General features: G+C 37.0%; 2 protein-coding genes across 5 annotated transcripts in view; one reads left to right on the plus strand and one right to left on the minus strand.

The window, feature by feature from the left end:
- The window catches only part of Hacl (2-hydroxyacyl-CoA lyase), a 49170-nt gene extending 37811 nt beyond the window's left edge, over nucleotides 1-11359 (minus strand). Inside the window, exon 1 of the mRNA XM_074105610.1 lies at nucleotides 10576-11359. Coding sequence (XP_073961711.1) covers nucleotides 10576-10598 — 23 coding nt within the window. The 5' untranslated portion in view covers nucleotides 10599-11359. The remainder of the gene's footprint in view (nucleotides 1-10575) is intronic.
- The window catches only part of LOC141441006 (sialin-like), a 38459-nt gene extending 13358 nt beyond the window's left edge, over nucleotides 1-25101 (plus strand). For 3 of the 4 annotated variants that reach the window (XM_074105617.1, XM_074105616.1, XM_074105618.1), the window contains exons 2-6: nucleotides 18360-18492; nucleotides 18824-18917; nucleotides 22317-22559; nucleotides 23171-23476; nucleotides 24550-25101. In XM_074105617.1, the coding sequence (XP_073961718.1) occupies nucleotides 18360-18492; nucleotides 18824-18917; nucleotides 22317-22559; nucleotides 23171-23476; nucleotides 24550-25086 (1313 nt within the window). In that variant the 3' untranslated portion in view covers nucleotides 25087-25101. Of the gene's footprint in view, nucleotides 1-17971; nucleotides 18045-18359; nucleotides 18493-18823; nucleotides 18918-22316; nucleotides 22560-23170; nucleotides 23477-24549 lie in introns of those variants that run through there. The other variant, XM_074105615.1, reaches the window with a different exon arrangement.
- The last annotated feature ends 2220 nt before the right edge of the window (nucleotides 25102-27321 follow it).

Raw genomic sequence — 27321 nt, forward strand, 5'->3', positions numbered from 1 at the left:
CCTAATAACTTTTCTAGGTCTAGTAAAATAGCACCCGTATCCAATTACTTAATAAATTGCAAATTTATAAGTCTAGTATATCTAAGTAAACATAGCTCATACACAATGTATCTGTAGGTACTACCTATCTAGATTGGGAGATTTGAAAAGGCATAACATTTTTTAAGCAAAAGTTCAAAGAAATTATTTTTGAAAGCCAACAGATAAGTAGCTTTAAAGTCACTGTTGTTTCAACGCAAAGATATACAAGCTGTTGTTGCGATCACTGTCGTTTTTAACCCCCCACGCAAAAAGAGGGGTGTTATAAGTTTGACCGCTATGTGTGTCTGTATGTCTGTGTGTCTGTCTGTGGCGCCGTAGCTCTTAAACGGGTGGACCGATTTGAATGCGGTTTTTTTTATTGGAAAGCAGGTTTTCTAGCGATGGTTCGTAGACATGTTTTATCACAATCAGTTTAGCCGTTTTAAAATCATTAGCTCTTTTGTTCGCTGCGGTAGGAATCTTAGACGCATAATGGGTATTTACTTTACTTTCAAACATATTTGGGACCTAAAATTTGAAATACCCATGTATGCTATATAATATAACTATGCAAGATTATGGAATTCTCGGCCTGATGCTGCAGCCAGGATATCCAGCACACCAGTATACTCTTGAAAAAAGAATAGCAGATATATCGTGTTGGATTCAATCAGTATTTGATTCTACATACAATGCAATCGTGATGCTGCAGCCAGGATATCCAGCATATACTCTTTAGCAGATATATATTAATATTTGATTCTACATACAATGCAATGGTGGTAGCACAATGAGCTGATACTGCAGCCAGGATATCCAACACACTAGTGCACTAAAAAAATATATACCAGTTTAAAAAACATAAAATAAAAAAAATTAAATAAAAAATTAAAAAACCCCCAACACAAAAAAACGCTGCCAAAAAGACAACTAAAAATTAAAAAACAATACGGTATTTGACAACTTCTGAATTTGCCATTATCTTAATATTATTATGAAAATATAGATATATATACAGACAGTGTTTAGTGAAGAGAAAACTTAAATCGGTTGAAAATTGGATTTATAGCGATTTTTTGATAAATCTATACACCTGTCTCTTTCTCAAGCGCTTTTCTCTATGCAGCAAGAATGGACGTACTGGCGTGTGACGTCACATGCCAGTATGTCTTTCTCTTTCTAATCTTGAATTTCAAAATTTTATAACTTTGTTATTTGTAAATGTAGCTTAAAAATTGTTTCTCTATTCGATAACAGGCATTGTGTAGTTTTAATTTATAAAATACATACAAAATAGTCAAATACCGTATTATGCACTACCTAGCTGTTGCCCGCGACTTCATCTGCTAAGAATTCGTTTGTTCCTATCCCGCGGGGACTATGCTGATTTTCCGCAAAAATTTGCCTAAGGTAATTTAGTATAAGTACATATTAATATTTTTTTTTATATCTAAGCGTCGTCGGTGTCGGGGGACCGCTAAGGTTAATACTTTAAAAAATACAAAATATGTACTTTAGTTTCCTGTTAACCTTAGCGGTCCCCCGAAACCGACGACGCTTGGATAAAAAAAATATTACTAGGTACGTATACTAAATTAACTTAGGCTAATTTTGCGGGAAATCAGCATAGTCCCCACGGGATAGGGATAAACGAATTCTTCGCGGATGAAGTCGCGGGCAACAGCTAGGTAGTGCATAATTATTTTTTACTTTTTAGTTGTCTTTTTTGGTGGGGTTTTTTTTCGGGCGTTTATTTTTTATTTTTGCTGGCGTTTTTGTGTGTCGGGGGTTTTAATATATATTCCCTTTCAAGTTGTCACGTACAGTCACCAGCACCAATAATCTGACACAACAAAGCCCTCATAAATATCTGACACGGCTCTATTTATAGGGTCGGTAGAACGAGGCAGATATTTTTTCACGCTCCGCTGTGGCAGATATTAATGCAGGTAACTGTAACTCACTCCTACCACAGAATAGATATATGTAGTACAAGTACCTACTCCTACCCCGATCATCAGGCGACTTCTTCTGCGAAGGCTTTCATTGCATAAAGATGTACTTACATACTTACCTACAATAAAAACTTGAGTCCCATCGTACATGTAGTGCTAGTGTATAGTATAGAGAGAGAACTAATATAGATAGAACTTATGTTATTTTTATCCGACTGCCCGTAGGAGGATATATTTTCCGAGGATTATGTATTTATTTATGTATGTGTGTATGTAGGTGCATGTCTATATCTTTGGTCCTCTCTGTAGCCTACATGGCTGAACGGATTTCAAGCTTAAATTATCATTAGATTCGTCATAACTGTCAAGGTAATTATACCTAAGTAACTGTTTCAATATGGCGTCAGCGAAAAATAATAAAAGGGATTAAAATTTTTTGTATTGTAACGATATGTGAATGTGCATCGAATGAAAATATAATAAACCGACCAAGCGCGAGTCAGACTCGCTCACGATTTGGTTTCGTACATTATCGATCTATATACAAAATTAGACATTAGCCAAAAAACTGCAAAAAAAACACGTTTGTTGTATGGGAGCCTTCTTAAATATTTATTTCATTCTGTTTTTAGTATTTGTTGTTATAGCGGCAACAGAAATCGTCACTGCTTTGAAAAAATCTCGTATCTAAAATCAATATGTCAACAAAATTGAACTTTGACATAATGTTCATAAAGTTCACTAAGAAAATTATCTATTTTGAGGTACGAGTTTTTTTTTAAGTAGTGACGAAATACATCATCTGTGAAAATTTCAACTGTCTACCTATCACGGTTCATGAGGTACAGCCTGATGACAGACAGACAGACGGACAGTGGAGTCTTCCGTCCCGTTTTTTTAGTTTTTTACCCTTTGGGTACGGAACTAAAAACAAATCTAGTAGTTTTGAACTCCGTTAGGTAATAAGGTTAACAGTCGGGACCCAGTAGCCAATTACGATTTGGAATGGGTCCCGCCCGGGTGTTAACGTGTGTGCAGTGAAGTTACTAGACTGCTGCACTAAGTATAACTTGTTTTTTCTATTCACTTTAAATTAAAAGCTTTTTTAAGGCAGTCGGGTTTTTGATTATTTATTCGAACTTAGACATATTTACCAGTAAATGCAGGATTTAAGTACTTAAGTTTTTTACCCATATTTACTCAGTGAGCGAGCACAGGTAACAATCATATGGGTAGTACGTTAGAGGTCATACAATGAAACCATGACATTGAACTGGCGAGGCGTTACATTGAATGCTTCCACGTAATCATGAAAAAAAAAGTGGCATGTATAAGTATCTATGCGGTGAAAATTTGATTTTTTTTTACTTTGATGGTTTTATAACTTTTAAGTTTTATAATGTAAATAACTTGTCGTGAGATCAAAAAAAATCTTGAGTCAACTAATGATTACTTATGTTCTTTGTTTTCAAATGTACCTACCTAGTAAAATATAATATTATGAATTTCAAAGCAATATAAAAGCATCAATAAGTGTGCTTTTATGAGCCATAGATTTATAGACTTTTTCCCGGACTTTTCATGTTAGTATATCATTGTATTCCTTTTGTATTCGATCGTTATGTATATCATTGTATTCGAGTCGTTTGTGGAGTGTGGACCTTTAATTGTTAATTAAAAGTACAGGAGTAGAAAAAATAAATTAAAACTTCTGACTAATGCTGTTATTATTGTGTCGCAAAATATCAGCCGAGTCGCTTCGGCTCAGCTTGATTGTTATACATAATTCCCAAGCGGGCATTGTGGCGAGAACTGTCCACCTCGTTTCCTCGTTGTACAAAATGCCACATGACATGATCGATTCATTGTGATCGGTAATATGGTTACGCTGATATAGGACCATCAATTAGGAATAAACTATTAGGTATCTCTCCGATAAGTCAAATAATCTCGGAAAATATATCTTCCCCGACAGTTTCAAATGGTAATGATTTTAATAAAATAAACAATAAATAAATATCATCGGACACTTGAGACAAATTGACCTAGTCCCAAACTAATAGCCGTAATGCGTGTCACACACTAAGCAGATACGATAAGATATCTGTATCTGAACGCATATCTCTCAATATCGCTCTCTATACAATTCAATGAGCTAAAACACACAGCGCAGATAACTTATATTTTATCGTGAAGTATCTGTGGGCACCGACATATATCGAAAGATGGCAAAGATATTATCTGCGTATATAAATTGATCTGTGTATAATATCTGCCGATATAAATATGGTATAGTATTTTATCTGCAGATAGATACAGGTTGATGTGAGAGCCCCGCTGCACTCGAGTAAATCTAGAAGAGATAAACACGAAAACATCCTGTATAAACTATCCGCGCCAAAAAACAAGTCTACTCAGTTTGAAAGATTTAGACTGAATGTATCGTCTCGAATATTATCGTATCTGCGTAGTGTGTGACACGCTTAACAGACGATCGAACGGTCCAGCGGACCGAGAGGGACGCAGCCATCTGCTAGAATGGGATATCCATACCACCATCTTACTCTAACAGACAGTTGTGTCCCTCTCGGTCCGCCGGACCGTTCGATCGTCTGTTAAGCGTGTCACACACTACGCAGATACGATAATATTCGAGACGATACATTCAGTCTAAATCTTTCAAACTGAGTAGTCGTGTTTTTTGGTGCGGATTGTTTATACAGGATGTTTTCGTGTTTATCTCTTCTAGATTTACTAGACAGCTCGTCAGATGACGATTCTGATTATGAATTTGATGTTTGTGTTGCATTACAATGTACTAACAGGCGAAGGATTTGGATAGAACGTCATATAATGCTTAAAAAGGACCGTGGTGAATTTAATATCTTCGAGGATCTATCAGAAGAAAAACGTCACGGCGCGTCATCCAAAGGTAAACAACGAATGAGCCAGCAGCGCAGGGAACACAGCGGTCATAAAGGCGGAAAGGGGCGCGGGCAGCGGCATGCATCAACCTGTATCTATCTGCAGATAAAATACTATACCATATTTATACACAGATCAATTTATATACGCAGATAATATCTTTGCCATCTTTCGATATATGTCGGTGCCCACAGATACTTCACGATAAAATATAAGTTATCTGCGCTGTGTGTGTTAGCTCATTGAATTGTATAGGGAGCGATATTGACAGATATGGGTTCAGATACAGATATCTTATCGTATCTGCTTAGTGTGTAACGGGCTTTATAGGATCAAATAAAGCCGAATATGGGCAATCAGGGGAAAAACTCGTGTAGTTTTGAAAATTGGTAGTTATACCTTGCAGTATCCAGATGAAGATACTAAAAGTCCTTAAGGGTGGGGGGTGTACTGACGGTGTAAGGGGGGTTGAAGGTACCTTTTTTTAGGTTTTTGCTCATATCTCGAATATTTGTACAAATAGCATTGCTACTTAGCTACTTCGAACAAAAGTTTCTACATAAAATTTCCTACAAATTTAGTCATATTCATTTTTTCTCTACGATTTAAACTTTAGGAGCTACGGGTTGAGTAAATTTTAACAAATTTAGGGGCTGTTTCACCATCCATTGATTAGTGTTAACTGGCGGTTAGGTGTGATGCCGTCTCTATTTGTTTTGTTGGAATAGACGGAGACGTCATCACATTTAACCGTCGGTTAACGCTAATCAATGGATGGTGAAACAGCCCCTTAAAAGTTGACGATTTAAGAATAACGAAATGAGTTTTAAATTTTAATTTAAGAATAGAAAAAGAAAATCAGTCTGTTTTTATTATCTTATTTATCGTCTTTTACATCAAAATCTTCGTCTTCTACTTCTATGATATCAGTAAGTACCTACATCGTTTGTACATGAGCCTAAGCAGTGGAAGCATACTAGGATCAGTGGTGGTAATTGGCTCCTCGCTTCCAATCCAACCCCACATTTCGGGAGGCATTTCGTTACCCAGCCACTCTTGTAGTTGGTGGAATACTCGTAATGCGTGATATTTTGCTGACCCTTTAGTAGGGAGGGAGAGAGGAGAGATCAGCTTTGGACTTTGTGCTGGATTTTACAAAAAGCGAGTATTGATGGCTGTTAAGATCAAGCAGAGTACTACCTAGTGGGCGCACGATCGTTTCTCTTGATTTTGCTATGGCTTCCGATGTTGATGTTACACACCCTGTAGCTCCCAAAGTATTGATCGTAGAGCAAAAATAAAGATGACCAAATTTGACGGAAATCTTATTTAGAAAAAAAAAGCTTCGCGGAGCTCCTATTCTGCCCAGCTGAGGCGCTTCGCACCTTGACGCAATACTAACCTAACCTAACCTATTGAACATTATAGACATTTCACTAAAATATGAATTACCAAAAATATTGGTTCGATTAGGTAAGAACTGTGACCACAACAACGCACGAGCCGAGCGAGCGAAGCGAGCGTGCCGCGGCAGTGGCCAGCGAGTGCTAGAAATGAGTAGATTATGTAAAATAAATGTTATTAAGATAAAGGAGCAATAAATAAAACAGATTTGTACGTAGGTACGATATTTTAATTTTCGACATTCAAATATTATTGATGATATTATAACTTAGATATAATGGTTATCGACATTATTAATCATTCGATATTTTAATCAATCGACATTTCAATCTTAGACATTTTAATTATAATAGGTATAACAACTTTCGATATTGTGATACTTACAATCGAAATTTAATAATTTTATATATTTTGAACATCGACATTTTAGCCATAGGTACCTCGTTTTAATTTTCGATATTCAAATATGGAACCTTGTGAACACTAACTGTAAGAAGTTGCATCTAATGTAACTCATGCATCTCCTATTTTCCAGGTTTCCAAACAATAGTGTTTACTCATAACAATAGTGTTTACACATGCTGCGTGTCCTTTTTGGTGTCCTGTCGTGTCACCACGTAATTTAGTTTTTGTTGTTAGTTTTATTGTTTTAGTCTTATTACTGTACGGCGGTGGTACTGATGGAACCAAATAAATCTTTCTTTATTTTACTCCGCTCCACTGCTATGGAGCCATATAAAAAAACCGGCCAAGAGCGTGTCGGACACGCCCAAAATAGGGTTCCTTAGCCATTACGAAAAAATTATGTAATTAGTTTAGGTATATTTTATTCCTAATTTTATATTTAAAATTAGTTTAGGTATATTTTATACCTTAGGCTGCTATTTAAGAGTAAAACTACCAATGATTCTCAAGCAAACTTAGCCGAAAACTATTCCTTGTAAGTTTGATATACTTACTACCATCCTGAAATTTTTCAAATTTTTCCACCCACGGGTTTAGATTTTAAAGGGGGGGACGCTCGATTTTAATGAAAATGAGCACTTTAAAGTTAAATATTTCGCAAAAAATCAATGAATCGAAAAATCGTCTTAGCAAACCCCTAATGGTTTTAAAACACCTATCCAACGATAGCCCATACTATAGGGTTGGATGAGAAAAAAAAACACCCACACTTTACGTCTATGGGAGGTACCTTAAAAAAAAAAAAGTTTTTTATTGCACCATTTTGTTGGCATAGTTTGCATATATATCCGTGCAAAATTACAGCTTTCTAGCATTGATAGTCCCTGAGCAAAGCCGCGGACGGACGGACAGACAGACAGACAGACATGGCAAAACTATAAGGGTTCCGTTTTTGCCATTATGGCTCCGGAACCCTAAAAATGATAGGTTTTTAATTAGTACCTACAATATTGCGGGTGGCAGAAACAGTGTGTTAGTACTGTTAGTTAACTACGTTCTTCCAAAATACTATCATCAAGTTCTTTGTTAAGCTACAGAAGGTACTTGCACTGTTGTCCTTCGAAGAATTATGTAACAACGCACCCGCAATTGTTTTGCTGTTTCGAATGTCTATGAATAACGGTGATTCCTAACCATTAACGCGACCCATTTATTGATTTTGATTATAATTAGTAGTAACTACAACATGGCAAAATTCTATTTCATTCTACAATAAAATTATTACCCATAGAATTATGCGGTTACTGCGTTTTCCCGAAAATAATATAATTGCTGTCTACTTTTGAAATAATTCAGGGCAACCTCAAGGCCGCGGCACATAATTAAAATATTTTAGCGTTAAGTTAGCTCGTAGTGTTTGCAATATTACGGATTTCCTTCAAGACGAATTCATATTATAATTCTAAATTAAGTAAGGTTATAAAACTTTACAATAATCCTTACATAATAAAATTTTAACTTACCATATATATAAACTGGTTGCGTCTTCGTTTTTTAGGGTTCCGTACGTCCAACTAATAAATACGGAACTCTTATGTCTGTCTTTCATAGCAAATATGTTTTAATATGTTTTAGTTTTGGGTCCCACTGAAAAACAGTAACACTATGATGAGTGGGGTCCACTTAATACTATTCGATGTTATTTTTTATTTTTTCCATCTAATATATTTTTATGTGTATCGAATATGTGTAAATAAATGTTTCTCTCTCTCTCTCTCTCTCTCTCTCTCTCTCTCTATCTCAATTTTTGTCCGGATATGATATACTGGACCGATTATGTTGTAGGTAATTCGGCGCACTGATGAATTTATATAATTACCTACCTAACCCAAATAAGAACGCGTTAAGCAAACAAACTATACCTACGGATATTATATGAATTATAATTATGGATTTCGGGCAAATCTGACACATAAAAAAACCGGTCAAGAGCGTGTCGGACACGCCCAAAATAGGGTTCCGTAGCCATTATGAAAAAATAAGAAATATTTTTCTAAGGACTTTCTATTTTATACGGAATCTTCCAAGTTTAGGTATATTTTATACCTTAGGCTGCTCATCATCATCATGTCAGCCGAAAGACGTCCACTGCTGGACATAGGCCTCCCCCAAGGCTCTCCACTCAGACCGGTCTTGTGCTTTCCGCATCCACCGCGATCCCGCGATTTTAACCAAGTCGTCGCTCCATCTTGTTGGAGGCCTACCGACAGCTCAGGTGGCTTAGGCTGCTATTTACTCTTAAACTACTAATAATTATCAAGCAAACTTAGCCGTTATAGTTTTCCTTGAAAGTTTGATATACTTACTACCATTCAGAATTTTTTCAAAATTTACCACCCACCGGTTTAGATTTTAGAGGAGCGGGGGGGGGGGGGGGACGCTCGATTTTAATGAAAATTTGCACTTTAAAGTTGAATATTTTGCATACAAGACACTGAATCGAAAAATCGTTTTAGCAACCCCTTAATGGTTTTAAAAGACCTATCCAACAATACCCCACACTACAAGGTTGGATGAGAAAAAAAATCACCCCCACTTTACGTCTATGGGAGGTACACTAAAAAAACTTTTTTGAAATTTTTATTGTACCATTTTGTCGGCATAGTTTACATACATATTCGTGCAAAATGACAGCTTTCTAGTATTGATAGTCCCTGAGCAAAGCCGCGGACGGACGGACGGACAGACAGACAGCAGAGTCTCAGTAATAGAGTTCCATTGGCACCCTTTGGGAAACCTAAAAAGTTGAACAAACGAACCGTATAATTTGATTTTAGTAAGAAAGATGGTTAGATAATTTTACTAAGTTAGTACTTATTTCATATTGAATCGATCGTAAACTCTGCAGTGTGCATAGAAGTGGCAGTGCCCCTAGAGAGCTGATTTTAAAATAGACAACTGTAAACCAGTTGGTCTGCCTCCGAAGACGTCAAACAGCTTTGGCTTACAATTTAAGAAACCTTGTTTGGAGTTGAGAATAGAAAATACATTTTGCCGATAAGTTCTTGCATTTTATAATGTAACTAGATGAAAACCCGGCTTCGCTCGGGTAAAATGTAGACTCATAATATTGTCTGAAATATTTTTTTTGCCAGTGTAAAGACTGTCGTACTTATCGAAAAATCTGACGTATATTCCCAGCCTTAATATTATCACAAACGTACTTTCACAGCTAACCTACGTATCGGTATTTCACGTAGATATTTCTCCTAAATCTTATTTGCCCAAATAACTATGATGTCTCCGTCTCATAATCAACCCATATACGGTACGATTCGTCTGTACGATCGATCTGATGAAAATCGACGAATCGTACCGTGTGTGGGGCCTTTAAGAGGTCACAATGGAGAACGAAATACGAACCTGTGACACGTGATGACGTGACACTAACGCCACTTTGATGTGATGACTTTGACATGTTTACTTCGCAACACCATTATATACTTAGTAATTTATTCAAGTTTATATTGAAAATACTCGATAATCCGAATTTTCCGCCTACAAGTTGTCGACTCGGATCGACTAATTTTTTACGCTCTTCAATTTGATGTGCATTTCGTTCGAGTCTACCGTACCCCTTGACGAAATTATTAATATAGAAGATAGAAGAAGAAGATAGAAGATAACTATAGGTCGCATAGGTGTAGTTGTTGTGTATAATTTTAGTGGAGAAGCAAGGTAAATTAGTGTGTACTATGGTAATGTCTGAATCGATTGATTATATTGTTATCTAAAGTACTATTCAATGGAAAAAAACAATTGTGTAAACAAAGCATTTTTTCACGATTACTCCGTAGTTACTTACATTTGAACGTCAATCCCGATCATATTCACATCTCAATGAGCTCACCACTGTTTTTAACAATCATTTTATCATTAAATAATCGTGTAAATATGTTTATTTTATAGAATTAATTGGAAGACGAAAATCCGATACATTTGTCAAATTGACATGATAATTTTTTCCTCACCGAAGTTGGTCTATGGTCGGTCTAGTCTCTGGAAATTTAGTGCTGTACCAACAAAATTAATTATTTGACTGAACCAACCTTACCTACCGATAATTATGGCTGGCTCTGCAAATTAATTTATTCGTAGATATTAATTATTTGTGTTAAGTTACACTATTTAATGAAGGTTTATAAAGGTTTCTAATCCTATCCTACTATCCTACTAATCCTACTAATATTATAAATGTGAAAGTTTGTGAGTGAGTGAGTGAATACGTTTGTTACTTCTTCACGCTGAAACGGCTGGACGGATTTGGATGAAATTTGGCGAAAAGTTAGATAACCTGGATTACAACATAGGATACTTTTTATCCCGATATTCCCATGGGATAGGGATAAAATCTTGAAATAACAACCGCTCAGCTTTGTCATGAAAATTGGTATGTAGATAGCTTGACATCTGGAATAAAACATAGCCTACTTTTTATTTCGATATTCCCACGAGATAGGGATAAAATTTCGAACTAATAACCGCTGGGCTTAGAGTCATGAAATTTTACCATGATTGTTTTTAATGTAATGTCAATGAAAACAACGATTTAATTTTCGGGAATTCCCACGGCAATTTAAAAATCCCGGTATTTCAGCTGCTGGACCTAATGATTTACGTGTGCGAAGCCGTAGGTAAACACTAGTTGGACGATAAAAGAGTATTATAGTAGAAATTATGTAGATTTCTATTTACTAGTATCATATTTACTGTGGAGTCCATTGTTGGACCAAAAAATCATTTTGAATCACTTCCCTGTGTCTACTCTCATTTCCCTGTCTTATGTAAATTTAAAAATGCCTCTTCTAAATTATATCGAAAATACAAACTGAGACATGGATGCACAGAAAAACCAGAAAAAGAGACCAGCGCTGGGAATCGAAGCTAGGTCCTCAGCAATCCGTACTGCGTACTATAACCCCTACAACACCGTTGGACAGGAGTCAAGATACAAATTTCTCCTATGCACACATATCTCAGGTTGCCTTTTTCTACTACGCTACTTAAGCAGCAAAAAAAATTCTAAATTAATCCATATTTTAACTGATCCTTTCAATTCTAAAATACTCCATCATAAACCTTGGGGAAAATATACGTCAAAAAATATAAGTGGATATACATGTTTCACCATTTTAAAAATTCTACCCTTAAAGGGGTATAAAGGGAGTGTAAGTTTGTATGGAAAAAACGTTAGGTATATATATTTGAAGATATACCTAATTCTAAAACTTCGTGAAAATTCTATTAAACATTTTAAGTTAAAAGGGACATGGAAACATTGTGAATGACTCTTGAACAGGACTAAGAGAATACGTGATTCGCCATTTTTAAAAATTAAACTTAGGGAAAACATTAAATAATGAAATATGAGTAAATTCAAAATAATTATTTACTGCTGATTGTAGTATCTTAAAGAGCTTTCACATCACTAGAGCCAACGTCAGTCAGTCAGTCAGCCAGTCGTCAGTCAAGTGTCAATGTCAGTCACCACATTTGTTTACACAATTGATTTTTTCCATTGAATCTATATTAATAATTTCGTCCAGGGGTACGGTAGACTCGAACAAATGCACATCAAATTGAAGAGCGTAAAAAATTAGTCGATCCGAGTCGACAACATATATCCGCAAAATTCGGATTATGGAGAATTTCGTTAAATTCTAATGGCACTGCCAAACAACCGCAGTCGCCATCTTGGGTAGTTAATAAACGTTCCGTTTCATACTAGCTAGCTCTTAGATACGGCTCGCCTTCAACACATCGCGTGCGTCACGCCAAAAAAGTATCCATTACAAAGAACTGTGACTCATGTGACTGTGTAAAACGAAACGTCTTGCCGGAAAACTTGAATGGATCTTATCAAACTCAAAACTATCACCAACTACCTTCAACTATAACTATCTTCAGTTGTTGACGTTTGTTCCGAGTCGACAACTTGTAGGTAGAAAATTCGGATTTAGCGAGTATTTTCAATAAAAATGGAATAAATTACTGAGTATATATAATGGCGTTGCGAAGTAAACATGTCAAAGTCATCACATCAAAGTGGCGTGAGTATCACGTGTCACAGGTTTGCATTTCGTTCTCCATTGTGACCTTTTAAGGGCCCACACACGGTACGATTCGTCGATTTTCATCAGATCGATCGTACAGACGGATCGTACCTTATATGGGGCCCTTTAGGTCTAATTCTTTGATTATGAGACAGACATACGTAGTCGGTCCCAAAGTTCTGTCACTGGCACATATTTTAAATTTAAAACATGATTTTAAGAAAATTTGATTGAATTCCATTTTTGAATGTTTGTCAATTATTTTAAAACAATAAATAGTCATTCGCTGCAATTTCTCACGATGGAGTGGACGTTGAAAGAAAACCGAATAGCTGTTTAGCATTGCACCGCTGTGGGCACTCGCCAAGTACCATTTCAAGTTGCTCAAAAATGTAAGTATAACGCTTAGGTTTGTGTACCGTACGATTGACAGGTACAATGAAGTCTCCAGTGTTGAGGACAAGAAAAGAATTGGCCGGCTTAATCCGTACAAACACCAGCAGTGATCAAAGCGATCAAACTAGCAAAAATCCGTCCGAAAACAGAAGTTGATATACATGGGGTCAGTAGAAAAACAAAAAGGTTTTAAACGGGATCTTAGTCTGTACAAAAAATAGATTTACTTTAATGCCCGTCTAAAACAATAAGTTAAAAGGGACATGGAAACATTGTGAATGACTCTAACAGGACTAAGAGAATACGTGATTCGCCTTTTTAAAAAAAATTTAGGGAAATTAAGAGAAGTACAATAATTCAAAATAATTATTTACGCTGATTGAAGTATCTTAAAGAGCTTTCACATCACTAGAGCCAACGTCAGTCAGTCAGCAGCCAGTCGTCAGTCAAGTGTCAATGTCAGTCACACACATTTGTTTAACACAATTGATTTTTTCCATTGAATCTATATTAATAATTTCGTCCAGGGTTACGGTAGACTCGAACGAAATGCACATCAAATTGAAAGAGCGTAAAAAATTAGTCGATCCGAGTCGACAACATATATCCGCAAAATTCGGATTATGGAGAATTTCGTTAAATTCTAATGGCATGCCAAACAACCGCAGTCGCCATCTTGGGTAGTTAATAAACGTTCCGTTTCATACTAGCTAGCTCTTAGATACGGCTCGCCTTCAACACATCGCGTGCGTCACGCCAAGTATCCATTACAAAGAACTGTGACTCATGTGACTGTGTAAAACGAAACGTCTTGCCGGAAAACTTGAATGGATCTTATCAAAACTCAAAACTATCACCAACTACCTTCAACTTAACTATCTTCAGTTGTTGACGTTTGTTCCGAGTCGACAACTTGTAGGTAGAAAATTCGGATTTAGCGAGTATTTTCAATAAAAAATGGAATAAATTACTGAGTATATATAATGGCGTTGCGAAGTAAACATGTCAAAGTCATCACATCAAAGTGGCGTGAGTGTCACGTCATCACGTGTCACAGGTTTGCATTTCGTTCTCCATTGTGACCTTTTAAGGGCCCCACACACGGTACGATTCGTCGATTTCATCAGATCGATCGTACAGACGGATCGTACCTTATATGGGGCCCTTTAGGTCTAATTTCTTTGATTATGAGACAGACATACGTAGTCGGTCCAAAGTTCTGTCACTGGCACATTATTTTTTAAATTTAAAAACATGATTTTAAGAAAATTTGATTGAATTCCATTTTTGAATGTTTGTCAATTATTTTAAAACAATAAACAGTCATTCGCTGCAATTTCTCACGATGGAGTGGACGTTGAAAGAAAACCGAATAGCTGTTTAGCATTGCACCGCTGTGGGCACTCGCCAAGTACCATTTTTCAAGTTGCTCAAAAATGTAAGTATAACGCTTAGGTTTGTGTACCGTACGATTGACAGGTACAATGAAGTCTCCAGTGTTGAGGACAAGAAAAGAATTGGCCGGCTTCGCTCCGTACAAACACCAGCAGTGATCAAAGCGATCAAGGCACGCATAGCAAGAAATCCTGTCCGAAAACAGAAGTTGATGGCTTTGCAGATGGGTGTCAGTAGAAAAACCGTCAAAAGGTTTTAAACGAAGATCTTAGTCTGCGAGCATACGAAAAATAGAGTGGGCACTTACTTAATGCCCGTCTAAAAACAATAAGGTTTAAAAGATCCCGGAAGTTGTTAAAAGCGGTACGCGAAAAATCGACACCGTGATATCCTCTTTACAGACGAAAAGATTTTCGATATTGAAGAGAAGTACAATAAACATAATGATAGAGTGTACGCTAGGAGCTCTGAAGAGTATTCTCTGATCTTATTACGGGCCAACTGAGGTTCATTTTTTGCGAAAAAGGGGTCAAAATCAGTGCGAAAGTGTACCAAGAGACGGTTTTGGATAAGCATGTCAAAGATCTGCCCAACACGCTATTTTCAGGTCATAATTTTGTGTTCCAGCAGGATTCTGCGCCAGCACACAAAGCCAAGACCACTCAAGCCTGGTTTGGCCGTCAAAAAATCGACTTTATAAGACACGAAGATTGGCCTTCCTCCAGTCCGAACCTTAATCCTCTGGACTTTAAAATTTGGCAGGTCTTAGAGGGAAGGTCTATGCTAAACCCCATAAAAATTTGGAGAGCCTGAAGTCATCTTTAAGAAAAAGCAGTCGCTGAAATAGACATGAAAATGGTGCGTGCTGCGATAGAACGACTGGCTGCGCCGATTAAGGGCCTGTATTAAAAACAAAGGAAGTCATTTTGAATAATTTTAAGTACTTAAATTATTTTTTTATTAAATGTACTTAAATTTGGTATATAATTATTAAAAAACTGATTGTACTTTTGTTTTTATCATTATTTTCATTTGTGACAGAACTTTGGGACTGACTACGTAGTTATTTGGGCAAATAAGATTTAGGAGAAATATCTACTGGTGAAAATACCGATACGTAGGTTAGCCGTTAAAGTGTTTGTGATAATAATTAAGGCTGGGAATATACGACAGATTTTTCGATAAGTACGACAGTCTTTACTGGCAAAAAATTTTTCAAACATATTATTATGAGTCTACATTTTACCCGAGCGAAGCCGGGTTTTCATCTAGTAGTACCATAATTAAGATGTTTATCCGTTGTCTATTACCCATACATAATGGAAGCTTTGCTTACTCGTAGGTACTTTTTGGGACTAATTTTTTGCTTTTAACTAAATTATTATTTGCACAGATTCCCGGATTTAGTAATTAACTAAGCAAATCTTCTATTTAAACAACTTATACCTAATCCTTGTCAGCCAACACAGGGTATTGACCTAGCCACTGAGCTTGCTTTACATTTTCTTTAGGCAACCGGAAAGTGCGAGAAGCATGAGTTTGTTGTGTCTTCGAACGCAACACCTTAAATAGCGTAGGTACACAAGTTTTGCGATACTTGTTATCACTGATGGATGACACCTAAACAATTTTGGCAACCCAGTGGGAATCGACTTGTTATGGCGCCATGCTACGGCTAGCTGTCAAAAGAAGCAATACATTTTACATTGTACAGTTATAGGTACAGATAATTAACGTTTTTTGCTTGGGTATTTTTACGGTTTTTCCCAAAGTCAAATATGCGTCTTTAATATACTAGCGCGGAAAAGTAATCGTTTACTAGATACAATGTTTAGGTTATTTAACTTGCTTGATTGTTTTAATTCAATACAAGTTTCAGCAGGCATACCCAAACATTGGCAAGTAGATCTAGAAAATTTTCGATGTAGGTAACTGAGTATGGTAGGTTTCCCAGAGACCATAAATGGTCCGAATGGAATTAGCAATAGTATCTGCTCATCCAATACCTCGAAGCAGTCAGTAAGCTTTGATATTTCACTGAATACATCTAATCCTACCCCCTCTACTTATAAGCTCTCAATATTAAATAAAGTTTATCAGTATTCCATAACTAAAAGCTGGCGTACACTCATTGCCCACACGGGCGCAACTCCACACCACAGAGGTGCCGTATTTATTTGCCTCTTGGAATTCGGGGGTTATGTATGACAATGTTTTCCTCTGCTATATTTTTAACCCCCGACGCAAAAAGAGGGGTGTTATAAGTTTGACCGCTATGTGTGTCTGTGTGTCTGCCTGTCTATGTGTCTGTCTGTGGCACCATAGCTCTTAATCGGATTTTAAACCGATTTGAATGCGGTTTTTTTTTAATTGAAAGTAGTTTAAGGTTCAGCCATTTTTGAGATATTGAACTTTAAAGAGACAATGTCGGGGGTTTTCCAACTTTTTGTTGGTTAGGTTAGTTTCAGGTGAAGTGCAGAAACAAAAAACATATTCCTTCGCTATGTTTTGTTAAAGTGCAATGATGGATGACGAACATGTTCAGTAACAAAATATAGATGGTAATAATCTGGTAGATAATGTCTCTTTCAGTGCAATATCATAATGCGTAAACTAGAAATATACGGGTAGGAATCCTTCGACATTCAAAATGATGAGGGTGATTGCATTTTGCGTCACTAAGTGTGTGCGTGTAGTACAGAATGCAAGTAGTCAAACATTATAATAATTGCGAATCCAAGCGCGAGGATTAGGTATGTGCGGCACATGATTAGGTATGGTTGGTTGATTGACATAATGTTATGTCACCGTCATTTTCCTGGCCGTCAAGGTAGATCTCGTCGGTACTGCGAGCTTGGAATAATCGTTTTAGTCCAAAGACTACAGTATATATAGTCACACTTGCACAGCAATTACTGAAACGTTACCGTGTTACGAGTGTATCTAACTTGTTGCTATATATTCACTTTCTTGACACACGTGCACACTCCGTAATCCAAAAATCCCTGATTGGAAACCTTCATAAAACTTTTTCTTCCAGTGCTATAAAAATTTACTAAAAATAAAGATATGAAACAGAGGCCGTATTGTCTAACATTTCTGACGCTCGCGATCGCAATCAAATGACAGATTTCGCATACAAAAACTGTTATGTCGTTTGATTGCGATCGCGAGCGCCCTTAGAGATAATCGAGCGCCAGAAACGTTAGGCAATTCGGCCTCAGGTTATATACTTACCCTCTTTGGACTTTGACTAAGGACTTTAGATACCTATATCCGACGATGACACTTGATTGAAGTTGACATGTCAAAACTGGGTGTAATGTTTGTTTAAAATTTGTATTATTTTACTATAATAGCTACAAATTTAAAATGAATTATATGCAAACGGTAAAAGTCAATAATCAGAAAGCCACAATATTTGTTATCGGTAAGGAAAAAAAGAAATACAGGGCAATAGAGATGCAAATTATTTAAAATTACAATAGCTTTATTGCACACAATATTTTGAATAAGTACATTAATTAATTTCATTCCACTGAACGCCAAGTTATGTTTAAAAACTTGAGCATGTGTGATGACACTAAGCGAGGTCCGCGCTTAGTTCATGCATATTCTGTTATCTTGTTAAATGTTAAAATTATAAAAAATGACGAGACTCGCAAAAACTCTTGCGCGTCTCTCTGGTTTTGTTAATCTTTTTGTCTCTTAATTTTCCGGGTCTAAATCAGGTTTTTGTTCACAGGGGCCGTGCCCGTGCGGTTCAACCTGTGGATAATGATATTCACGAGCTGCTGGGTTGTATACATGCTCCGAGTCAATATGAGCCTGAATATCATAGCTATGGTTCCGCAAACCCATAGTACTAGTAACACCACGTTAGTATAACTCTCAATTCCGTAGCAATCATCTGTGTTTGTGCTTTTAAAGGAGCAACGGATCGATATGATTTATTGCACAAAACCAGTTGGAGAGTAACAGTTGGGAAGTTGCACAGGAGACAATTTTTATCACAACATTCCTCTTAGGCTACCTACGTGCCAGATATAATATGAAAACACAAACAAAGCAAGACAAGAAGACAGACACGATGATAAAATAATACAAACCTATAATAAATTACTTTAGACATCTATAGATATGGGGTGGGTGGTATGTGTGTGACACACGAAAAAAACATAATCCTTATTTGTATCATTATAATTTCAGATCAGTATCACAATGTAACGCCAAAGACGCAATAATAAGAAATGTGACGCTACAACATGAGGATATCGCAGATGTTAGGCAAGCACCGAGAGAGGTAAGTGAAATAAAATAAATAGGTAATGTATAAAAGAGAATAATTAAAAAAATATTTCTAAATGTCAATTAATGCAAAAGTAACATTGACGAACTCGTTATAAAATAGGCTCGAAACCCCGTATCGTCGTGTTACACATGTGTTTCAAAGTAGGAAGGTACTTTATTTATTTTAGGTAGGTAGGCATGGGAACCAATAATGTACAACTCTGAACGTACGCGCAATAATGTACGACGTGATAATCCGAAGCATAATTACTTCCGATTATCATGCCGTACATTATCATGGTCGCGCATTATCAGGGCGTACAAAATATTGCAAATATTACAAAATTTAAAACTATTGTAATACATTCATCTAAGGCGTATTGTAAAATTAATGATTATAATTATCATGGACATTTGGAAATGAATCCGATCCGCATAGGCGATCGCTTACGTCCAAAAGCGAATCTACGGTGTTAAAAAATGTAGTTGTGCTAAATACTTACAATCTATAAACAACTCTCGTTGAGTTTCTTGCCGCATTCTTCTCAACTGAGTTTTTTCGGAACCGGTGGTGATTTTTAGGGTTCCGGAGCCAAAATGGCAAAAACGGAACCCTTATACTTTCGCCATGTCTGTCTGTCCGTCTGCCCGTCCGCGGCTTTGCTCAAGGACTATCAATGCTAGAAAGCTGTAATTTTGCACGGATATATATGTAAACTATGCCGACAAAATGGTATAATAAAAAACTAAAAATATTTTTTTTAGGGTACCTCCCATAGACGTAAAGTGGGGGTGATTTTTTTTCTCATCCAACCCTATAGTGTGGGGTATCATTAGGGGTTTGCTAAAACGATTTTTCGATTCATTGATTTTTTTGCGAAATATTCAACTTTATAGTGCAAATTTTCATGAAAATCGAGCGTCCCCCCGTCTAAAATCTAAACAGGTGGGTGAAAAATTTGAAAAAATTCAGGATGGTAGTAAGTATATCAAACTTACAAGGAAAACTATAACGGCTAAGTTTGCTTGAGAATTATTAGTAATAGCAGCCTAAGGTATAAAATATACCTAAACTTGGAAGATTCCATATAAAATACGAAATCCTTAGAAAAATATTACTTAATTTTTTCGCAATGGAATCCTATTTTAGGCGTGTCCGACACGCTCTTGGCTGCTTTTTTTTGACATTCATAAGTGCTTGTCATAGCCTTAATTGAATAAAGATATTTTGACTTTGATTTGGACACTGCGGTGCTCGGCTCGATAGACGTCGTGTAACTCGTTTTTAATGTGACCCCGCAATATATCGCTGCTAGAACGATTTTACCGGATTAATGTAAACATGGTCTAATATTGTGCTAACATCGTATCCTCTCGTCACTGCACTGTGTCACTGTGTCAACTGAACTGAGTCAATCAGGTTTTTTTATTGATAATATTATGATACGGATGACTTTATTCATTCATGAACTTTTAACACAAACAATGGATGACATATATAAGTATACGTACTAACTACTACGAGTGATTTAACCTCACCTTATTTTCGCATCGCGAAAATAATAGCTTGCTAGATTATTAATGTTTCTGTATTGCTATCCTTACTAATGTGCTTTACTTCTTTACTAATATTATAAACGTGAAAATATTTTACCTACTTCTTCAGGCTTAAGCCGTTGAACCAATTTAGATGAAATTCGACGTGAAGATAGTTCGATACCCACCCAGGGAAGGACATGAGATAGTTTTTATCCTGAAAATTGTACAACTCCCGCGGGATAGTTATAATATAAACAAAAAAAAAAACTTTAGAACTTTAGAAAATTAAAATCGCACCGCAATAAAAATGAGTCCGATAGTTAATATCGCGTTTTAAATGTTCTTAACGCCTTTTAATTTGTTATAAAATTTATAGTAGGTGCTTAAATTGATTTATTACGTTATTGGTCTGTTATATGCGTTTATTAAATGAAAGCAAATAAAACTTTAAGGCTGCGTTTCCACTAGAGATGTGCGAGGATGTGTTGCGAGGAATGTATTTTTCAGAAACCAATAGTAACGCTTCATTTAGGTACCTCTCTAGTGGAAACAGCTGAGTGGTGCGAGGATAGGTAAATAAAGCGTTTCTGTTTCTACTAGAGTAAGTTCCCTAAATAGGGACCATCATATCGTTCGTTTTTACTCAATAAAACTCAGATTATTTAAATTAGTTAAAAAAATAACTTATAATAATTTGTAAGATACTATAAATCAAAAATTAAAATTAAATAAAGAAATCAATTTTTTAAAAAATATTTAGTTTTTAAAAAATGTGGGGAAATTTGCCATTTCAAAAAAGCAGTTTAATATGGACCACTTGGTTTTATATGTCATGAGTTGTAAATTTGTGCTTATCCATTACAGAATCCGATAGCTGATGAAATTCGGAAAATTCGCTGTTGGACCCTTTCAGTCTCGCAATAGATGCTGTAGGGCGACAAAATAACAGTCCTCGATTGAAAAATACCTAATCGTAGCCACATTTTAGCAGTTAACTTTTTTCTATGGGGAAATTATAAGCCAAATTATTGATTTCATCTATTTTACTTGCCTTTTTCGGCTTTGAAACCATTTGGGCCAAAATTACCAAAAATTATAATATAGACCACTTAGTCATAATATGGACTACTGGACCATATTTGAAACCTTTGAACTGGTCCAAATTACGAAACGGTAAAGATAAACCGTTAGATTTTTTAAAAATATATATATCACTGATATAGTTATAGACTGCATGCCGAAAAATAATCAATAAAGTGACGTTTCTAGAATATAAAACAGTCAAGGGTTAATAGTCACAAAAAAGTAGTAATAATCCTACAAAACTTGTCAATTTTTTTTATCAGTTCTGGCAATAACCTCAAAATGGCAACAACAGACACAAACGCACATGTAGCTTAGCAGCTATCGACTGACGGGGCGCCGCGGGAGGGAAAAGCATCGAACGTAGCGAACTTTGAGCTGATTGTAACGACATCTACCGAAATATTACGGTGGTCCATATTAACAGACTGGTCCACATTTAGTGCAATTACTCTATAGCTTCACGAAAAACAAATTCCTCGTAACACATCCTCGCACATCTCTGGTGGAAATGCAGCCTAAAGCAAGCAATATTCTTACGCACAAGAACAAATAGGATTGTAGCAAATAGGATCCAGTAGGATAACCTTATATTTAGATAAAACGACGACTTAAAAAGTATTTAGGTAAGGTATAACATATGTGGCTAAGAAATGCATCTCCAAATGTTCCTGCATAGAGCTAGAATGTAGGTTTTTGTAAAGACTGTCGATAGAATAATTAGATTCTGGTGACATTTCTATCGATCACGCTAGAATGTTCTTCAAGTTCGTACGTTTGATTGTTATAGACACCAGGAGCAGCATCCTTCGAGTGGACACCTGACCAGCAAGCGATGATCCTAGGCTCGTATTTCTGGTGCTACCCGGTGACGTCTTTGGTGGGAGGCATGGCCGCTGAGCGATGGGGCCCACGATACGTGGTCTTCATTACCTCAGTTCTGAGTGCTCTGCTGACCATCGGAAGCCCAGCCGCGGCCAGGTTGCATTACATCGCACTGGTCGTCGCGCGATTTTTACTCGGAATTGCTGGTGTAAGTGTACTTAAACATGTTCAGGATGTTGCGTGAAACTGCCAAATATTTCATATTATTTTATTCATAAGGCATCGTCTGCAGGCCCTGGCTGAAATAAGATATTATGATTGTTTTTTTGGAGTCTTTTTGTATTTTTTATTTCAACTCCAAATTTCTTACTTTAACGGGTATCCCGTGAAACCATATCGAAAAAATAATGTCCAGCGGTGGTTTAGGGGTTATAGCACGCATCACGGATTACTGAGGACCTGGGTTCGATTCCCAGCGCTGGTCTCTTTTCCTGGTTTTTCTGTGCATCCATGTCTCAGTTTGTATTTTTGAAATAAGAAATGTTGATGCGTAATGTTGAAGTTAAATAATAATATCGTTAACCAAGTAACTATTCTTCTCTAAAAATAAACACTAGGACAGCTAACCAAAAAGGACCGACCACTGATTTTTTTAGAAAATTGGCGGGTCTAGTCTTGCAATTTTCATTAAAAAAAAACTAGATGTTTATTCAATCCTGGCGATGTAGCAAGGCGACAATGTTGCAAAATTACACTTTTATAATGTGAATATGCATTAACGAAGTAATACTTTTTAATCATTTAAGATATTTGTTACAGGGTTTTATCTACCCATCACTCCACGCGTTAGTTGCTCGATGGGCACCTCCAACCGAGAAAGGAAAGTTTATTAGCGCCATGATGGGCGGAACATTGGGCACTGTTGTGACCTGGTCTGTCACTGGGCCCTTAGTGGAGAAATTCGGCTGGGCATCAGCTTTCTATGTACCAGGTGCTTTGGCATTAATATGGTGTGCATTATGGTGGTACCTCGTAGCTGACACACCAGCAGATCATCCACGGATCAGTGACACGGAAAGAAAGTATATTTCAGATGCCTTGGGCGACAAGGTGCAAAAATCAAAGGTGAGTCTAGAGTATTAGTTAAGTACCCGAAAGTTTAAACGTCTGCGACTTTTTGAATTGCGATTTGTTAGTGAAGTAGACCGGTAGTTGCCTCATGATGGGACAACTCAATGGGACTAGTGGGACAGGCAGGGTATGCATATGTCGGCGGCCGACCGTAAAATCCGCCAGATTACGAAATTCCTAGCCATATCGTGAAATGGGGCCATTTCATGAATTGGCTAAAGAACATCCGCCATATCGTTCGAAACTCACCGTTTAACGATTTGCCTAGTGACATTTAGGCAGATCATGTAATTCCTAGGCATATCATGAAACGCCGCCATTTCATGATTTGGCTAGTTTAGGCAGATCATGAAATTCCTAGGCATATCATGAAACGCCGCCATATCGGTTCTGGCACTTCGCCGGCCGCTGCTGCGGCACGCTCGCTTCGCTCGCTCGGCTCGTGCGTAGTGGTCACAATTCATACTAACCACTCCTCGCTTCGCTCGTCGTACCAAAATGTTTCTTTGTTTAGCATATCACGATGTGCCCGGTATAAAGCTAGGAAAATCGACGAATGCGTTGCTCTAATCGTTCGCCGTATTGTTTCTCAGGCACATCGTGATATGCCTGGACAACTTTTAGGCATATCATGAAATGGCGCCATTTCATGATGTGCCTAGGAATTACGTGATCTGGCGGATTTTACGATCGGCCGCCGACACATATACTATTTCCTTAGCTCCATCACAAGACAACTCACGATTTAACCTCCTGAGGCCCACGTCAAATTTAGATTATAAAGAATTTAAAACTTAATGCCAATTAGTAAAAGTTGACATTTGCTTTGACGTATGTCGTAAATTTGGGACGTTGGGCCTTAGGAGGATTTAAGTATCATTTATAATTTTATTGGAAGAATAGCTCAATGGCAAGATGCGTCCTTCTCATGCTACGTAGCGTTTAAAATTAAAGTTCTAACTAACCAAAATGCCAACCAATGTAAATTTTGTGAAATTCGCTGGTAATTTAATAGGGATAAATGAAAGTAACATATATGTTTTTTGTAAAAATAAAATTGATTTCAGGGTCTTCCGCCGTTCAAGAGTATTGTGACATCGCTTCCGTTCTTGGCAATGGTGGTCCTCCACTATGGAAACTTATGGGGCTTGTACTTTATAATGACAGTGGGACCAAAATTCGTGTCAAGCGTATTAGGATTCCAGCTAGCAGCAGCTGGTGTCATATCAGCCCTACCATACCTGGCTAGACTGCTTTTATCAGCCATTTTCGGAGTGATCGGTGACTGTATTTTGGCGAGAAACTTAATGAGTACGACAAGGATCAGAAAGTTCTTTTGTCTGTTTTCTCATATTATTCCTGGATTATTTTTGGTGTTGCTTGTGTACGCGGGTTGCTCGACAGTGCTGTCTGTAGCTTTGATCACACTGTCCATGGGAGCCAACGGAGCGGCAACTCTAACCAACTTGCAGAATCATCAGGACCTTGCACCTAATTATGCTGGGAGCTTATACGGCATCGCCAATGCCGTTGGAAGCAGTGCGGGATTTTTCACTCCGATGATCACTGCCTATTTCACACGAGACGGGGTACGTTTGTTATAGCGTATATTATAGTCTACTAATGTAGTTTATAAATACTGATATTTATACTTTATAAAGGCTGTTTATAAATACTAATTTTCTTTGTGTGATACTTTTATTTTGAACTTTCTATGTATTATGTTATACTTTGCGTATTTCTTGTGACACTCGTACTAGTTTTATATGGTTATGATCACCTAATGGGTCGATCAAATTTTTCTTGTCACTCGTTGCTATAGTTTAGGTCCCCTGAGTCACTCTTTAAACCGTAAGTTTATAGGATAAAAAATTGCCAAACATGCATTTTTGTGGTAGTTTTAAGCACCTTTTATAATTGGTAATCTAATAATCATGTTACTATAATGTTACACAACATTTCTTCTATTAAACAGTACTACTTTTGTCCCCTCGCTGACGAGACTGAATAACAACAAGAAATAGTTGATCCACCATGCATTTTTGGTCACCTAATAAATAATATTTGTTCCTAAAATAGTAGATCTGTCACCTAAATTTAATCACCAAATAATTTTAAAACGGTTAAGTACCTAAATATTAATTAAAAATTACTTGAAATTAATATCGATCATCAAATAATTATATTGGGTTCCAAAATAGTAAAACTGAATTACCCACCAAACAATATAAAAATGTTTACCTAAAAATTATTTTTTAATCACTGAACAATAATATTAACTATCAAATTACGTGGCTAACATGCGGTTGTCCCTTTCTCTGGCCTTACGTTTCGTATTAGTACGATGGTGATGATGATGATTGATGATGATTGATGATGATGATGATGATGATTTTGTGCGCCGTGTTATTACGTGGGACGTCCAGACCGGTTTGAGTTGTGCATATGCGGCACGAGCCTGTTTATGCGCGCTTCGACATCTGCATCGGTTCCACCATTTGGGTCAACAAACAAGAATGTTCTATACTTATTATTAATTAATAAAAAGCTTGTAAAATAATGGCGTATCGCAACAAAAGCGTAGTGTAATTTGTTTGTTACAATTTCACTTAGCGGGTCAAAATTTGAATGGTTTGGCTGTATGTAAGTAAAACCGGGTGTTAGGATAAAATACCTAGCTAGCGTTATTTAGTCTTTACTTTCATTTGGGCAGTCCTGAACTTAGATAAACTTTCATAGTTCTCGGGCAAAATATCACACGTGTTGTAAAATGTAACTAAATATTTTGCATACATTTTGCGTAGACGCTAGCGCCATGCCGCGGTCATATAAGTAATATATTTTTTGGAATTCCTTGTACCCTATCACAAAAAAACCGGCCAAATGCGAGTCATTTGGTGTATGGGAGCCCCTTTAAATAATTATTTTTTTCTGTTTTAGTATTTGTAATACATAATCTGTGAAAATTTCAAGTGTCTGACTATTACGACTCAAGAGATAGAGCCCTGTAACAGTCGGAACCCTGCACTGCTTTCGTGAGGAAACCTGCACAAACCTGCGAAGCAATTCAATGGTGCGTTTTTTTTTTACGACTGGATGGCAAACGAGCATGTGGTCTCCTGATGGTAAGAGATCACCACCGCCCATAAACATTTGCAAACCAGGGGAATTGCAGATGCGTTGCCAACCTAGAGGCCTAAGATGGGATACCTCAAGTGCCAGTAATTTCACCGGCTGTCTTACTCTCCACGCCGAAACACAACAGTGCAAGCACTGCTGCTTCACGGCAGGATTAGCGAGCAGGTGGTGGTAGCAATCCGGGCGGACCTTGCACAAGGTCCTACCACCTGCAAAAGCGTGTGAAGTGAAGTTCCAAATCCGCACTGGGCCCGCGTGGGAACTATGGCCCAAGCCCTCTTGTTCTGAGAGGAGGCTGGGATGTAACAGATGGACGGACAGACAGACAGCGGAGTCTCACCAATAGGGTTCCGTTGGCACGTTCCCTAAAAAAAATGTACTAAAAAAAGAAAAAGTCGCTAAAAAAGACACTAACAACGAAAGCATTAGGTATATCGGTTGTAATATTCGTCTAGCAATCATAACAAAAATAGGCTGAATGAAAGAGGTTTTAAAGAAACTTAGAATGATGAGTACTGGCTGGTTAGATAATTAAAAAATATAATGTATGGAAATGTCATCCAGCTATCACCACTAGTCACATTTATTTGTATGTCAGTAATTTTTAAATTTATTGTCGTCTTCAGTTCAATAATTTTTAATGTAGAAGAATGGCGCTGTCTCATATTTTCGTTCCTAGATTTTTTTTACCGTACAAGGTA

Source organism: Choristoneura fumiferana, chromosome 23, assembly GCF_025370935.1.
Source record: "Choristoneura fumiferana chromosome 23, NRCan_CFum_1, whole genome shotgun sequence".
Lineage (NCBI taxonomy): Eukaryota > Metazoa > Arthropoda > Insecta > Lepidoptera > Tortricidae > Choristoneura > Choristoneura fumiferana.